At 33.3% G+C, this 17,214-nt stretch overlaps 1 protein-coding gene across 3 annotated transcripts in view; it reads right to left on the bottom strand.

The window, feature by feature from the left end:
• mitfb (melanocyte inducing transcription factor b) overlaps positions 1-17,214 on the bottom strand; it is a 48,928-nt gene that overhangs the window by 4,757 nt on the left and 26,957 nt on the right. For all 3 annotated transcript variants that reach the window (XM_058763187.1, XM_058763185.1, XM_058763186.1), the window contains exons 3-9: positions 6,180-6,410; positions 4,859-4,957; positions 3,737-3,854; positions 3,480-3,572; positions 2,189-2,245; positions 1,891-1,966; positions 1,620-1,767 (exon numbers count right to left, since the gene is read on the bottom strand). In XM_058763187.1, the coding sequence (XP_058619170.1) occupies positions 1,620-1,767; positions 1,891-1,966; positions 2,189-2,245; positions 3,480-3,572; positions 3,737-3,854; positions 4,859-4,957; positions 6,180-6,410 (822 nt within the window). The remainder of the gene's footprint in view (positions 1-1,619; positions 1,768-1,890; positions 1,967-2,188; positions 2,246-3,479; positions 3,573-3,736; positions 3,855-4,858; positions 4,958-6,179; positions 6,411-17,214) is intronic.

Genomic DNA, 17,214 nt, shown 5'->3' on the forward strand with positions numbered 1-17,214 from the left:
TATCAACAGTAAAATATAGAACAAACTCTGAACAAACACCAGTGACCCTCAATCCTAAATATGTGGTTAGAGAACAAATTATTTAGTGTTACTAACAGAGAGCGCTACATTATTTCAACCTCATCACAGTGAGTTTGAAATTCATATACTTATTCATTAATTAAACAATAACAATACCTGTACCTGTACAGATAACAATATCTACAGTAAATTATTGCTGTTTTACTAAACTTTGATGTGCCTTTGGTGTCACACATACAGTAATAGAAAAAATATGTTTTGAGGTGAAGGTCGTTACAAAAATATCTAATATTGACGGCTAATAGAAATCGGCTAATAACCCTTTTTTAATAAAGAAGTGAAAGGACAAATCGTTAATAATAACAAATTTAAAAAATAATAATAATTAAAGTTGACTAAGTATTTTAAACATTTTTTTCATCATAATTCTCAAAAAAAATGTAATAAATAAATAAAAAATGCTTGTTTGAACATTTCTTTTCTACAACATTTAGTTCTAGTCATCGAAATTTACCCTAGTGAAAAAAGAAACATACTTAACTGTACTGAATGTGCACTTGTAGTGTATTTCAATTATAAAAGTATAATTTAAAAAATACTTGTAGATAATTTGGTAACACTTTATTTTAAGGTCTCTGAACTAGTTGCTTATTAGCAGGCATATTACTAAAATATTAGCCATTTATTAGTAGTAATTAAGCACATATTAATGCCTTATTCTACATCTTCTACATTCTACCTTACTAACTATTAATAAGCAACAAATTAGAAATTTATTGAGGGAAAAGTCATAGTTAATAGTGAATGAGTGTTCCCTATTCTAAAGTGTTACTGATAATTTAATATTAATAACTTAACTGGCCACTTAAGAACACTGAATTTCTTTCTTCTGTTGAACATAAAAAAATATATTTTGAAGAATGTTGGTAACCAAACAGTTGATGATAACCCCATTGACTTCCATATTGAAAGTCAATAGTTCAACTGTTTGGTTACCAACATTCTTCAAAATATCTTCTTTTGTGTTCAACAACTGAGAGAAATGTGTACAGGTTCGGAACAACTTGAGGGTGAGAAACAATGTCAGGATTTTGTTTTTTTGTGTGAGCTGTCCCTTTAAGTATATTCTTGAGATGAATGAGATGACTTTTGTCGCAATAGCTATGTGAACATGGACATGATTTGAATATATTAAAGGGTCAAAAAAAAAAATTGGTAACACTTGGTATCATTGTGGTCAAAAATGACTGGAAAAAATAGCTCATAAAAATTATATAAATATTGCATAATATCATAAAATTCTAAATAATAAAGAAAAAAATATATTATTGAAAAAAATATATATTACATTGATTTTCCTGGGGGGAAAAAAAAGTTACATTTCATGGCTTCATTCACTGTTTGAAGTGTGACCCAAAAATGAAGAGAGGTTAAAGTGTATTATTTCCACAATAAATATGCTAAAGTTCACTTCTTTTTCACAAGGGTAATTTTGGTCAGTGTACTATTTCCGTATGCCATTCCACTGCATGTTATAGTTGTATTTTATAGTTGCATACTGACTGTTGTCCGAGGATCTGGGATGTGTCTGAACTGACCTGTATCCTGAGCATCAGGTGGCGGTTGGCGTGTTCCAGCTTCTTCTGACGGTTCTCCAGCTCTTTGGCACGCTGCTGCTCTCTCTGAAGTTTCCTGATGTAATCCACAGAGGCCTTCAGAATAGTGCCCTTGTTCCAGCGCATGTCCCTGAGCAACACACACAAGCAGCTGACACCAGCACATCTGATAGACTCTCTATCAACAGCACTAATAGCATGTATTCATTGCTTCATGTGTAAGTGTGTATCTACTGAACACTGCTGTGCTTACGGGTCATTAGATTTAGGAATCATAGTCCCCAGTTCTTTGATTCGATCGTTAATGTTGAATCTCCGTCGCCTCTCAACTGAAACAGATGAAAAATGCATGTTATATTATACACTTGTATTTATAAACTCAACCAAAATCTCATTTACAGTAATTCACTTACAACCAAAGTCTATGGGACAAAGACTATAACTTAATTATGTCATTTTTACAAACTTGAGGGACGAATGAAAATGGTTTTCTGTTGTAAAACTGGAACAGTGTTTCAGGATGCTACCCTACATAAAAAAAGCAAACTCACTTAGGTTATGGTTGTCCTTTTTTTGCCTTTCCTTTGCGAGAGCGCGAACTTCTGCCTCTGAAAAAGATAAAGGAGTGTGAGAAGCGAAAACAGGATGATTATCTGCCATATGTTTTGGCACCCTTGAAATGTCACTGCAGTCATCTTTTATAGCATATTTTCCCTCACCAAAACCCTTTTCCACAAAATAATTTCCTGTATAGATTATGACCAACAGTTTTATTATGCATAAAGTACCCAGACAACCTGCCACATATGCAATAAATCACTGTATGGAATACTATATCCCACAATGCAATGTGCCCCTTTTTTGCCTAGTTTTACATAAAATCAAACTAAAAATGCAAAATAACTATTTATTTATTTCCAAGATGATGGTTGCCAGTTACATACAACTTTACGAGGTCCCATGACAATGTAAAAATGAAATGTTTATTGTGGAATTATACCTACTGTTTTACATTCTACTTTTTAAAAATAGTAGCCAGCATGTAGTGTACACTACACAGTATTTTTTTTAACAGTAAGCAAGTATTTAATTCTAAACATGACTGAACTTGAATGGAAAACTATTTTATATAACAATTTAACAATTCAGTATATACACTCGGTAGCATTCAAAAGTTTGAGTTCAGTAAGTTTTTTTAATACATTATTCAACAAGTATGAAAGCTTGTTTCTGCCACTGAATGAAAAATAAAAAACGTAGTTACAACTTATCCCACAATTTTGACTACTTCTCTCAGAATTGAAAGACAAAAACTCGCAAATGCGTGTTATAAATGTAGAATTGCGTGATACAAAGTCGCAATTGTGAGGTATAAAGTCAGAATTGTGAGCTAATTTTTCTCCCTTAGAATTTATAACTCACAATTGGAGTTTATATCTCACAATTTTGAGAAAAAAAAGTCAAAACATAAACTAAGATCTCTGCATTTTTTCTCACAATTCCGAATTTGTATCTTGAAATTCTGACTTTTTTTTTCAGAATTACGAAAAAAAGGTACAAATTGTAATATATATAAACTCGAGATGAAAAATCAACATTGATAATAATCAGAAACAATAATAATAATCAGAAATGTTTCTTGAGCAGCAAATCAGCATATTAGAATGATTTCTGAAGGATCATGTGACACTGAAGTGTGTAAAAAATGTATATATAAACTTTACACACCTAATGTGCCAGTATGGGTAAATCTGATCCATAAAACAATTTTAATTCATAAAATGATTATGTTTCTGTTTTGTTACCAGACAGGCAGACAAGGAGAGAAATCTTCGAACGTACCCACAGGAAACCCTTCAGGCCTTTGATAGCTCTCAAACTTGCTACAGGAGCTGGGCTTGTCCATCATGTGCATCATGGCTGGAGATGGATTAACTATGTAGCATACGAGCATATGTTTTCAATCTCTCACTCATATCATCATTCACATGACATTTCTACCAACTTTAAAAGGTGAAACACATTTCAGTACATCGTCAAAAGGCCTGGAGGGTCTTAGACTGTCCAAAACTGCATTAACTAATTCATATGACACTTACCAGAGAATTCCCTTTTAATGTTGGGCAGGTTAGCGGGGCACGAGTTACTGATAGAGATTCCCGGAGGCGGCATGCCTGGGTTACTATACATGTCCAAGAGGTTCGCTGACACGGGGATCTAGAAACACACGAACATGACAATTGTCTCTTTTTTTGTCCTTTTTGGAGCTCACTGCGTGGAAAAAGCAGCATGTGTGTTCTGCCTACGACTGCCTAAGACTATTCACTATTCCTCTGCAGACAGCAGTCGGACAGACATTAGATCAGGTGTTGACAGCTGGATCGCACAGCTTTCTGCAATACTGACACCAGCCACAGCTCTGATTGTGTGAGATGACAGAAAGAGACAAAGTCTCACCAAATTCACTGCTAATATAAAAATACACTCGAGACACTGTAGTTCTTGAAACTTGTAGACAATGTTTGTAGACAAATATTTGAAAAAGTAACTCGGATACTTTCTTGCAAATTTAAAATGAATGCATTACATTACTATTTATTTGAAAAGTAATCTGATTATGTAACTCACTTGTAAAGCGCTACCCCCAGCACTGCTTATAGTTCTTGATCAGGGTTTAGCTGGTTACTTAACTAAAATAAATTATGTAATTATATTAACTGTTTTTTTTGTTTTTTTTACTAATGTTTTTGCTTTTTGCAAGCAAAATAAAACAAATAAAATAATAAATATTTCATTACAGTAACAATTATTTTGCAAACAAATTGAACTGAATACATATGTTGTATTACATGACTACTGTTTTTTTGCAAGCAAAATAAAATAAAACAAAACTATATATATCTGTCACACCATCACCCTGTTTTGACTTTGGTTGCCTGTCTTGTTCATTGACCTAGTTTCTGTTTCCCCTTGATTGCCTTAGTTAGTTCACCTGTGTCTAGTTAATTTAGTCATTAGTTCCTCTTCTGTTTGTATAAATTCCCTTCCCTTAGTTCTCTGAGTTGCCGGTTATTGTTGAATGTTACAATTGTTTTTGCCAGCAAAATTAAATAAATACATATTTCATTATATTAGCACTGTTTTTGTTATTAGCAAGCAAACAATAAAATGAAAAAAATGAATAAGTGAGGTAACAGAAGAAAGTATAACAGTGTATATACCGTGTTGGCCATCTGAAGTCCGGGGTCCAACGACAGTCCCATGATATCATCATTGTAACTGGATTCCAAACTAATGATGTCGTCAATGACATCGTCCATCTGAGAAAAATCAAAAGCAATAAATATCATCAGCTGTCAGAGCTCATCCGCTCAGCTGCAGGATAACGCATAGTGCATAGCAATTAACCCTGGAACAAGAGTTCAAATCAACCCATAGCTATGCTGAAAATCACTGGTTAATCTGACGCACACCCTAAAGAGCTGTGTATTTCCTCTCAGCGTGCCAATACCAGGCTCTGTCTAATCTATTAACACTTGTTTTAGCACATCTCTCTCTCGCTCTCTCTCTCACACCATGAGCTGTGACGCAATCCACGCCAGCTGCTTCAGCGAGATGTTCACGGAGATGCAAACCTGTGAGGCTGGAGTCGCTTTTATTGATTAGCAGGTAATGAGCTCTAAAATGACATCTTCATAATGTCTCTATCTATTTATACATCATTTACTGATGCCGCTGGATTTGTGGGAAACATGACTGCTGTGCTCTTGGTGAACCTGTCAGGATCCGGTCGCCTCTGTCTAGCCTTGTTTATGGCGTTCATGTTTTGTTCTTGTTTTGTGTTGAGCACATGCTTTCTGTTTTGTTCGTTTGCCATGTGCTTAGTATTACATCTTGGCTCATTTTTAGCCTCCTCTTTTCCTCCCCTTTATATTCTTCTTGTGTGTTTTGTCCTGGCCTGCTTTGTCTTCTCAGTCCCGTCTGGTTATAGTCCAGCTGGTATAAACCCTATCAAAGGGCCTTTTGCTTTGGCTGTGATCTATTATATGTTTATGCCCAGTTTTGTGTGATATTTTTATGACTTCAATTCAAATAAAGATTCAAATTTGAGGTTAACCTGATCATAAAAACAACATTCGGTTGGCCAGACAAGGCCTGCCACTGAAATTATGAGTCAAAATGATGAAACTGTTGAACTATGTTCTGATAAAAAACATAAACTAAAACCAACAGTTGTTTTATACAGAAACCTTACTGTTTTTACACCTTTCCTGATGTGTACCCTAAATAGAATGACTCTAATATAGCAACAACATAAAATTATGGATAATTACAAGCAACTAACCTTAAACCAAACCCCTATCCAATCAGGAATTAATTGAGTAATTACAGGTTAACAAGGACACAAAATAAAGTAGAACCCTCTGTAAACATGATTCAGAAGCATGAATTCATATAAATAAATTTTTTAAATATCAGATATAAATAAATCTGATGAATAAATAGAAAGCGCTGAAGAGGAATACGACCTCTTGTCATTACCTCTTTCTCGCAGTTGGAGTTGAGGGTCAGTAAGGCCATGGGACTGTTGGGGGCGCTGTTGCCCGGCCCCGGAGGCATTCCCCCGTGGTCAGGGGCCTGGCTGGGGCACGGCAAGCTCACGGCCTGCGAGCCGAGCTTTCCTCCCAGCGTGGTGGACAGATACGCCTTCACCTGCTGCCTCTGAGCCTGCTGGATGTGATACTTCGTGGGGTTTTCAAGATGCGTTTGAACCTTCAGACAGACAGAGAGTCACAGACAGAAATAAATACACATCACACATGATGAGGAAGTGCCATGTAACACGTCTTAGAGTTTAATTCTTTTTTTTTTGGTTAACTAGATTTTTCTTTATTTTCCTGTTACGTAAACTGATGCTGTTTTTTCTGTTGTTGTTATATTTGTGAAAAAAAATAGACACACTAAACCACACACCTTTTAAAAAATTTTTTAAATCTAAGATCCATTTATTAATATCAGTACTTTTTCTTGCACTTAAAAAAAGAATAAATATTACTATTTTCTTTAGGTAAAATATTTCACAAAATATACATTATTTATTATCTCTTTTGGTTATTTTCTCTATTGGTGATGTTATGTAAATTGTTGCTGTTTTTCCCCCCTTGTGAAATAAAATAGACACACTGAACCACAAAAATATTATTGATTGATTATTAATTATTCTTATTATTATTTTGTAGATCTAAAAACTACAGACAAACAACCAGCAAAGGCTAAAATGTCTAAAATGTTCGAACTTTTCACCCTTAAAACCATTTAAAAACAATAGTTCACTATTTGTAATAAAATATTTATTTTTAATAATGTATTTTATATTACTTAACAACAATAAGTAACACTTTATTTTAAGGTGTCCTTGTTACACGTTACATGTACTTACTATTATAATAACAATACATTATGAAAAATGACATGCAAGTTACCCTAACCACATGTAGTTAATTAATATTACTCAGTACTTCAATGTATAATTTCTCTGCAACAAGAAAACCTTAAAATAAAGTGTAACCCAATAATAATAATAATAATTATTATTATTATTCATGATTAAAACACTAAAGACAATAACCTGAATGATTTTGTAAACCCACATGTAACTTCCAAGAATTTTGTAATCAGTTTCTTCATCAGATCAGTAATAATTACAGTAATTTTCCAAAATAGCCTCCCATTCTATTCCTAGCTCAGTTATTCATCTCTTAAGAGTCTTCAAGTTCCTCCTCCACATGAGCCATGCAAGCATAATGACCTTTACACTCGGAGGTCACGACTCAAACCACACTTGACACACTTAACAAGCGTTCAGCACAAAAAGGACAAGCCCTAGAGTACAGACTGCAGTTTTAGTATAGGTATTATACAGTTTATACTATTATAATTATGTTTGATCAATTTACTGTTGTGAATGAATCCTCAACTATTTGATCAACTGAAGCGAGTATCTATTAAATTGACTTGAGCAATAAAGAATGCAGCTGGTTGTGCCTAAAAAGGGGTGAATAGCTGATTAGTTTTGCCTGTTGGACAATTAACACAAGACACAACAAACACTACTGAACTTGTGCTGTTTTATGTCAAAATATGCCTTTATGGAGCAACTGTGACGTCAATGTCAGGTTGAAACAATGGAGTCTTTCTGCAGCTCATAGTGACTCCAGCAGCAAACGTCTCCCACCTCCGTCCTGCGAACAGAGGAGAGGCTCTGCCTGCCTCATTCAGATCTGAGCGCTGCAAACGTGAGAAAGACTGATGAAACACACGCGTGATCTTTCACAGCTGAACCGTCACTTACATTTCCAGCTGTTCTCTGAGGAACGATAAAGTATGCATGACTAAACCGAATGTGAAGCTCATAACAACACTGCTCTGAAAACAGCATCCAGTGTCTGTGCTAATATGAAGGAATTTGTGTTCGGATTTTTCACAGGTGTTTTACCTGCATTTTGAATATTTTTAATTGTTTGTTGTATTGTTTCGTGTTTATGGGTGAAAGGAAATGTCTATAAACTTAACATAAAATGTCCTGGCAGAAAATTACTCGTATCTTTTTCATTTTTCCTAAAGATTTTATTCTTTGAGTGTGGGCACCACTGACTATCACTGTACCAAACACACACACACACACACATTTTTCAAAATATCTTCTTTTATGTTCCACAGACGAAAGAAAGTCATTCAGTTTGGATTGACATGAGGTTGAGTAGATGAGACAGAATTTGCATTTTTGAGTGAACTTTCGCTTTAAACACGACAGTATAGGAACCAGTTCTCACTATTAACTAGTTGCTTATTAGCATGCCTATTATTAATGTATTGGCTGTTTATTAGTGCTTATAAAGCACATATTCTGCATGACCATATTCTACATCCATAATCCCAATACCTAAACTTAACAACTACCTTACTAACTATTAATAAGCAGCAAATTAGGAGTTTATTGAGGCAAAAGTCATAGTTAGTGGTTTGTTAATAGTGAGAGTTAGACCTTAAAATAAAGTGTGACCTATTGTTCTTATGTTTCTAGTTCTAATGCAATTCCTAGCAAGCAACCAGCAAAAACACTAGCAACCACATAGCAACACTGAGAACCAATGAAAACCAGAACAATATAGCATGCCGTTTAACTAGTTGCTTAAATTATAAGATTGTATGATCTCTAAGAAACAGAGAATTGACAATAAATAAACAAAGACAAATCAAATATAAACATTTCTGGTCACTCTTTATTTTAAGGACCAATTCTCACTATTAACTATGACTTTTGCCTCTATAAACTCCTAATTTGCTGTGTATTAATAGTTAGTAAGGTACACTGTAAAAAAAAAAAGTTGAGCCAACTTAAAATTTTAAGGCAACCAGCTTCAGCAGATTTTTGAGTTTTCTCAACTTGCCCTTTTAAGTTTATACAACAAAACTTTGAGAATTTCCCACAAAAATAAGTTGAGCAAACTCAAAAATCTGCTGAAGCTGGTTGCCTTAAAATTTTAAGTTGGCTCAACTTTTTTTTTTTTTTTTTACAGTGTACCTTACTAACTATTAATACACAGCAAATTAGGAGTTTATAGAGGCTTTATAGAGGAAAAGGATTTTTTTACAGTGTAGTTAAGTTTAGGTATGAGGTAGGGTTAGGGACGTACAATATGGCCATGCAGAATGAGACATTAATATGTGTTTTATAAGTACTAATAAACAGCCAATATGCTAGTAATATGCATGCTAGTTAATAGAGCATTGGTCCTTAAAGTGTTATCACAATTCAAATATAGTAACTTATCAAGCAACATGAAACTGTGAATTATAAAATGTAATTTATTATAAAATGTAACAGTTATTTTAATTTGCAATAATATTTTCATAATATTACTTCTTTTTTTTTTTTTTTTTTTTTAAATAAATGTAACATAAGAGACTTCTTAGGGCAGACCTTCCATCTTTTCTCTTGAAATAAGGGGTTTATTCTCAACATGGCCTGAAGGGATGGACTGGAGTCAGAGGTTTCAACCATAAATCTATAATAATTCTACCCTAAGGCAAGAATTAAGCAGAGCACATTCAAAGCATGTGCTGTGTTATATATGCATACTTCCGAATGGCATCCATAAACAATCACGAGACTTTATGAATGACTTGAAATGGCCATTTTCAGCTTTGGTTGAGCCAATGCAACTCAACACATCCCTCCATTAACCACAGCTTACTGACTGCTCTGTGTAGTGCTGCTAATAAAGCTTACTTATAAAGTAAAATGGTTTTCGAGATGTTACAATCTTGGGCATCAAATGTAAAATCATCAAAGGAAAAGTCTGTTATCATTTACTTACTATAAAATTAGCAGTTCTGATTTGTTCTGCACATATCCAATTTTGCAAATATGCATTGAGAGGTGTCTCATCAGGTTTGATGACAATAGCTCACACATGGTTGTCTTGTGATTGACGTCAAGCCTGGAGCGACACATCTTGATATGCCGTATTTAATTGTTTGCAAATGAATTTTTTCAGTTATTTTTGGTGCTTTACAGTCTCTGATCATTTTCAATGTACAGAAAATAGCAGCTCAGATATTCTGCTAAACTTCTGCTAAAACCTCTGCTAAATTAGTGTTTGGTTAAGTTATGTATGAAGCTGAGTAAATGATGTATTTCCTGTTTGCGAGAACTATATTCAAGTCAATCGCATTGGATTGTGTGCATACTGAAGTCCCAAATCTAAAGTTCAGTAGCAAACCGTTTCCTGCGGCTGAAAGTTTCACAAACATGTTTTTTTGGTAGAGGACACGCTCAAGCAATTGAGAGGGCAAAAGGCAAATAACAAAGCTTGGCCTTCTTTGCTTGTCTTGTGTGCTGGTCTTTGCCGCCGGCTAGATACTGTCACAAGAACATCCTCCTCAATGCTGAGACTGCAAGAATGAGACACACTGTCTGGGGTTTAGAAGATGCACTAGTGCAGCACTGAACTATCATGTCCCATGCGTATAAAAATGTTTTTGCTTAACATGGACAAGACTCTCATTGATTCGCTCGGGTGCTCTATAGGGGTTCTTTCTAGTGCTCGACGGATATGGGTGCTTTGGAATAATTCAGCTCTTTAAATGTTTTTGAAAGAAGTCTCTTATGCTCAGCGAAGCTGTATTTATTTGATCAAAAATATTCTTAGAATTAAAAATTTCAACTATTTTCTATTTGAATGTAACTTTAAAATGTAGTTTATTCCTGTGATGCATCATAATTGATGAGCATCATTACTCCAGTCTTCAGTGTCACATGATCCTTCAGAAATCAATCTAAGATGCTGATTTCATGCTCAAGAAACCTTTCTGATTATTATCAGTGTTGAAAACAGTTGTGCTGCTTCATATTTTTGTGGAAACTGTATGATACACTGATTGGTTCAAAAGTAAGTTAAAAAAAGAAAAGAAAAAAAGATTAAGATTACTACACTTTTATTTGAAAAAGGACTGATTAAAAGTGACAGCCAAGACATGCATAATGTAATATAATTTCCATTTTAAATAAATGCTGTTCTTTTGAACTTTCTATTCATCAGAGTTATGAAAAAAAGCATCACAGTTTCCAAAAAATATTAAGCACCAAAACATTGATGATAATAATAATAAGAGCATAACTGAGCATCAATAATCATTTTAATATTCAACTGTAAATAATAATAAATTATGCAGGAATGTACTAATAAATTGTAATTAAAAATTATAAATATTAGCATATTATAATGATTTCTGAAGGATCGTGTGCAATAAATAAATAAATAAGCAAGACTTGGTGTGCTTTAAAGATTTGTTTCAAAAATCTTGCGGACCCAAAACGTTCCAGATTTACTATGGAAAAGAAAAATGAACATTTACATGGATAAAAACACAGATTCAGTTTTCTGAAATGTTTGAAATGACTTTCAAAAAGAGTTCAATTTCTCTGTGCTTTTAGTTTTGGACAGTCGGAATCTGTGCCATCTGCAAAAAAAAAAACACATGGACACACTTCTGAAATAAAAAATGACACCCCCTACTCTCAGAAAAAAAGGTACAAAAGCTGTCACTGGGGCAGTACCTTTTCAAAAGGTACACTTTTGTATCTTTTAGGTACTAATACACACATTTTAGGTGCCATTATGTACCTTTAAGGTACCAATATGGACACTTTAGGAGTCTACAATCTCATGGAGTTCACAAATGTGCATGAAAAAAGGTCTAAATACGGCAAAGTTTGAGGCAAGTCTTCAGTGATTAAGGTTAAAAATGAAGATTCTGTAATCATTTACTCACCGTCATGTCATTCCAAAACCATACTGTTTTTAGACAGAGAACACAAAGGAACATTTTTAGCAGAATGTCCAGGCTGCTCTTATCCATACACTACAAATAAATGGAGACTGAAGCTGTTGGGCTCCAAAAATTGCAATAATTACCACTAAAGTACCATAAAAGTATCCACACTGACTCGTGTGCAGGGCTGGGAAGGTTACTTTTAAAATGTATTTCACTACAGATTACAAAATACATGCTTTAAAAAGTAATCAGTAATGGATTTCGTTAGATTACTCAGGTTTAGTAACTTACTCTAAATACTTCAGAATACTTTGAAATACTTAAGCTATATAACACAAAGGAACATATTAACTTAATGTCTTGTTTTTATGTTTTCTCTTTGTATTTTTTAACAACATCAGTTTTCCACAGCAACAACAAAAAATGTTATGCCATTTAAATCTACCAATCAATATAAATTCAATTTGAATACAATGAATGGTATTCATTCGTGGTGTTTCATGCTGCATTCCAAACGAATACAAACATATCATAAAAGTAGCCAAAACAACTGGCACAGTTCTCCAAGTTATACAATAGATTTGTTTAATGAATGGACCACACTTTAAGTGATTACTTTATAATCCTCTCTATAGAGAAGCGATCGCTGAGTTTGTTTCCCAAAGTAACTACGGTCGCAAGTAATGTCGTTATAGTTCAATGTAATTTAACAACCACAGTTCGCTAACGATGCTTTTGGGAAACATACCCCAGATCTATCTAGTTTAATGTGAACCATTCACACCGGTTTCGTTAAACAAAAGAAATGATTCATTTAAAAGATTAAAAGAATCATCTGTGCACGAATCGAATCATGAACTCGCATTACCGCGCCAAAGATGATCTATTCTAGAACATTTCGAACGAATAAAGACACACAAAGCTATCATTTGCCTTTATAAACTTTTATTTCATGCATGAATCGTATGGATCTGTTAACTGAATGCAAAGTGTGAAATCTAGGAGAATTCGGTGTCATTTTTCAATTAAATTCTTAAACGTAATGATTCAACACTCAAAATATGAGAAAATAGAAAAACGAGTTACTGGATAACATTTTTCAAGATGCTTTTTCAGATTAGAGACGTTGTATCCTCCGATGCTGATAGACGTTTTGTTGCAGGTAGGCATTGCACTGCACTGAGATGTTACGTTACCTTTTTCAGATTTATATAATAGTCTTTGTATTTCCACGAGAGAAATGCATTACGCGAATGGCTTTCTGTTGTGTCGTCCATTTATGTGTCGTGATGAGCGTATGTGCTCACTACGAGTTGCTAAATGAACAGGCTGCTGCATGCAATTTTTTTTTTCTTCAACGGAGAATCAGTTGCCTTATTGGTTAAAATCCCCAAACTGTTTACATAAATGTGACCCTGGACGACAAAACCAGTCTTAAGTGTCAATTTTTTAAAATGTATACATAATCTGAAAGCTGAATAAATAAGCTTTCCATTGATGTATGGTTTGTTAGGATCGGACAATAGTTAGCTGAGATACAACTATTTGAAAATCTGGAATCTGAGGATGCAAAAAAAACTAAATATTGAGAAAAACGCCTTTAAAGTTGTCCAAATGAAGTTCTTAGCAATGCATATTACTAATCCAAAATTAAGTTTTGATACATTTACGGTAAGAAATTTACAAAATATCTTCATGGAACATGATCTTTACTTAATATCCTAATGATTTTTGGCATAAAAGAAAAATCGATAATTTTGACCCATACAATGTATTTTTGGCTATTGCTACAAATATACCCCAGCGACTTAAGACTGGTTTTGTGGTCCAGGGTCACAAATATGAAATTAAGAAATTACATTAAAATTCAAAGTAATCACTTTTCGGATGTAACTGTAATTTGATTACCACCTATTTAAAATGTAATTATAATGAAATACAATTACTCATATTTTGTATTTTAAATGCGTAACGCCGTTACATGTATTTCGTTACTCCCCAGCCCAGCTCGTGTGCTATAATATTCTCTAAGTTTTCTAAAAACATACAAAAGTGTTGTGTGAAGAGATCAAAAAAGAGTCACTATTCACTGAAAATCTTACTCTCTGCCACAGCTTTACACTTTTCCTCAAGAGTAACTACAAAACAGTACTGACGATGATGATATTATTAGAAGCAGATTTGGATTACGATACAATGGCAACAGTTTTACATACTAGTACAAATTATATGTTTAAGACCTCCTTTTCACCGAAACCGTATTAGGCGGTGCCAAAAGACAACTCCATAAGCTGTGTCGCTAAACATATTTCTTGTGTTTTTTCTTTTAAATATTGTGAATAGGCAATGGTGAAATTGATCCCTCGGCTATGATCCTACATCCCACTTTTTCCAGCTTATTTTCCCAGCGTTAAATATGCACTGGAATGAAACGAGTGCTCCTAATTACAGGCATTCTTTGCTGAATTAGCGTTCGGTGTGTGCTAAGACTGTTCTTGCCTTTGTCTCGCTCCCAAACCTGATCCTGTACTTATTTCTGAAAAGATCAAAGGTCACTTGGCTAATTAGGGGCCAATCAGTCTTTAGACAAACTCATCTGAGCTTAATGTTTTCACTTTTCAAGTCCAGCGGCTCTGCCTGGTACACCTAAGCTAATTTCGCATCGCTTTGGGAAGGGGGCGACTAAGCTAGTCAGAGACAGCCAGTCTCAAAGCTTTCTTTTTTCTGCTTTCTTTTGATCGTTTGCTGTTTTATTCTCATAAAAAAGAGAGGAAAAGCTTTCATCTCCTCTTGTATAACAGGAACTTGTAAAACTTCAAATCTGTCATTTATAGATTTCAGTGGGAAACCATTAAAAAGGTTGAAATGTATCAAAGATCTTGTATCAAATGTATCATCAATTGTACTTTCTCTATTTTTCTAATATTTTTACTATACATTTCTAAAGTTTCTACTCATTTTTCTACACTTTTCTAAATACGTTTACTGTATTTCTAAGATTCTTCTTGTTTTTCTACACTTTCCTTAATGTTTTTACTATATTTCTAAGTTTCTACTCATTTTTCTACACTGTTATAAATACTTTTACTATATTTCTAAGTTTCTACACTTCTCTAAATACTTTTATTATATTTCTGTTTGTACTCATTTTTCCACACTTTTATAAATACTTTTACTATATTTCTAAGTTTCTACACTTTTATAAATACTTTTACTATATTTCTAAGTTTCACACTTTTATAAATACTTTTACTATATTTCTAAGTTTCTACACTTTTATAAATACTTTTATTATATTTCTGTTTGTACTCATTTTTCCACACTTTTATAAATACTTTTACTATATTTCTAAGTTTCTACACTTTTATAAATACTTTTACTATATTTCTAAGTTTCGACACTTTTATAAATACTTTTACTGTATTTCTAAGTTTCTACTCATTTTTCCACACTTTTATAAATACTTTTACTATATTTCTAAGTTTCTACTCACTTTTTCTACACTTTTATAAATACTTCTACTATATTTCTAGGTTTCTACTCATTTTTCTACACTTTTCTAAATATTTTTACTGTATTTCTAAGTTTCTGTTTACTATTTCTTGTTCTCATTATCTGAGCCTTAAATACTTAAATATAGATAAAAATAAGTTTAAAGTATTTGATGTCCATCTTTTATTGAATGTCTGTGAACCTTTCATGACTTGATTCCAATATATATTTCTGTTGTTGAACTAAAAAAAAAAAAAAAAAAAAAATACAATAAAATACAAACTACAGTTTTCAGGATTAGGACCAAAAATCCAAACTAAACTGGCAAAGGAATTCAATCCCTTAAAGCTCTTAAACTGTCTCCTCTACTCATTTATGAATGAACAGAAATCAAAAGGGAACCATTTTTCAGAGACTTTTGGCTACAAAGTTACAAACTATGATATTATGCCATCACATACTTTAATAGGTTCAGTGAATAACTCAAATATGCATTATACTCTATTTCTTTCTGGTCTGTATTGTATATATTGTTGCTAAAACCAGACATGTTGCCAAAAGACATTGTTTGTGGTGAGATGACAACATGTGTTTGATTGAAGGCAGTGTGTTTTAATCGTTGACAGCCGTTCGATGGGTTGAATGACCAGCACATCATCAGCTTAGCATAAGTAACGACTGACTGAACATAAATACTACGTTAAGGTTACGGAGTACATGCCATGCCCTTTTTATCCTTTGATATAACCCACACAAAATCAGATGCTCATGTATCAGTTGTTTCAAACACGACTAAGGTGATTCAGCGCAGTTTCAACAGCATATTTTCTCTCTGTAAGCCATACATTTAAAATATTTCACATTTTATTAAACATTTATATTCCGTCTTGTAGCTCAGTTAATGTACACTGGAATTTAGAAATTAGTGTTTGCAAAAAATCATGAATTACGCTAAACCTACAGCATAAAATATCAAAAGTACCATGCACTTTTCACTCATTTTCATTAATGATGCAGTATTTGGATTGGAAAGCTACAGTAGCATGCTGGGTGGTCTTAATTTGTGTGATCAGCTTCTGTTGACAGTGGAGTGTCACACATAAATATAGTACATATCACATGTCAAACAAAATCTGTTGTGTGAGAATGAAAATAAGGGAGCATTAATTGCTTCATAAATATCCCTAAGGTGTTTCCACACAATATGAACAAAATAGAAACTGCAAAGGACAAGTTAATTAACATCACACCTGAGTATAGAGCCGTATTTCCCTGTGAGAAAATGTATAACGTTTAATTTCTACTTGTAAAAAAAAGTGTCTTATTTTAAATTAATTTATAAAGTTCAGCCAGAAAATTTGAATTCAATTTAAAATTAGGTTCATTTATAAAACACGCCTAAGAAAAAACTTAATAGTTAAAATAAAGCTTTAAAGTGGCAAAATATATAACAATTAAACTGATGATATTAGAATGAATCTAACTTATTAACTGATTAACTTATAAAATACACCTAAGAAAAAAAAAACATAATAGTTAAAAAAATTGAACTGAAGTGGAAGAATATACAATAATTAAGTGAAAAATATTACAGCAAACAGAAAAATCATAAAATAAACAATAACAATGACTTGAATAGGACTGTAAGAAAGAATAATATTGTCCATGAACTTGGTGTCTGAACTTAAAAATGAACCAGAGCATGTTAGTTAGCTGAGACCTTAACATAGGCAAAAAGACCAAA

Source organism: Onychostoma macrolepis, chromosome 23 (assembly GCF_012432095.1).
Source record: "Onychostoma macrolepis isolate SWU-2019 chromosome 23, ASM1243209v1, whole genome shotgun sequence".
In the NCBI taxonomy this organism is placed as follows: Eukaryota; Metazoa; Chordata; class Actinopteri; order Cypriniformes; family Cyprinidae; genus Onychostoma; species Onychostoma macrolepis.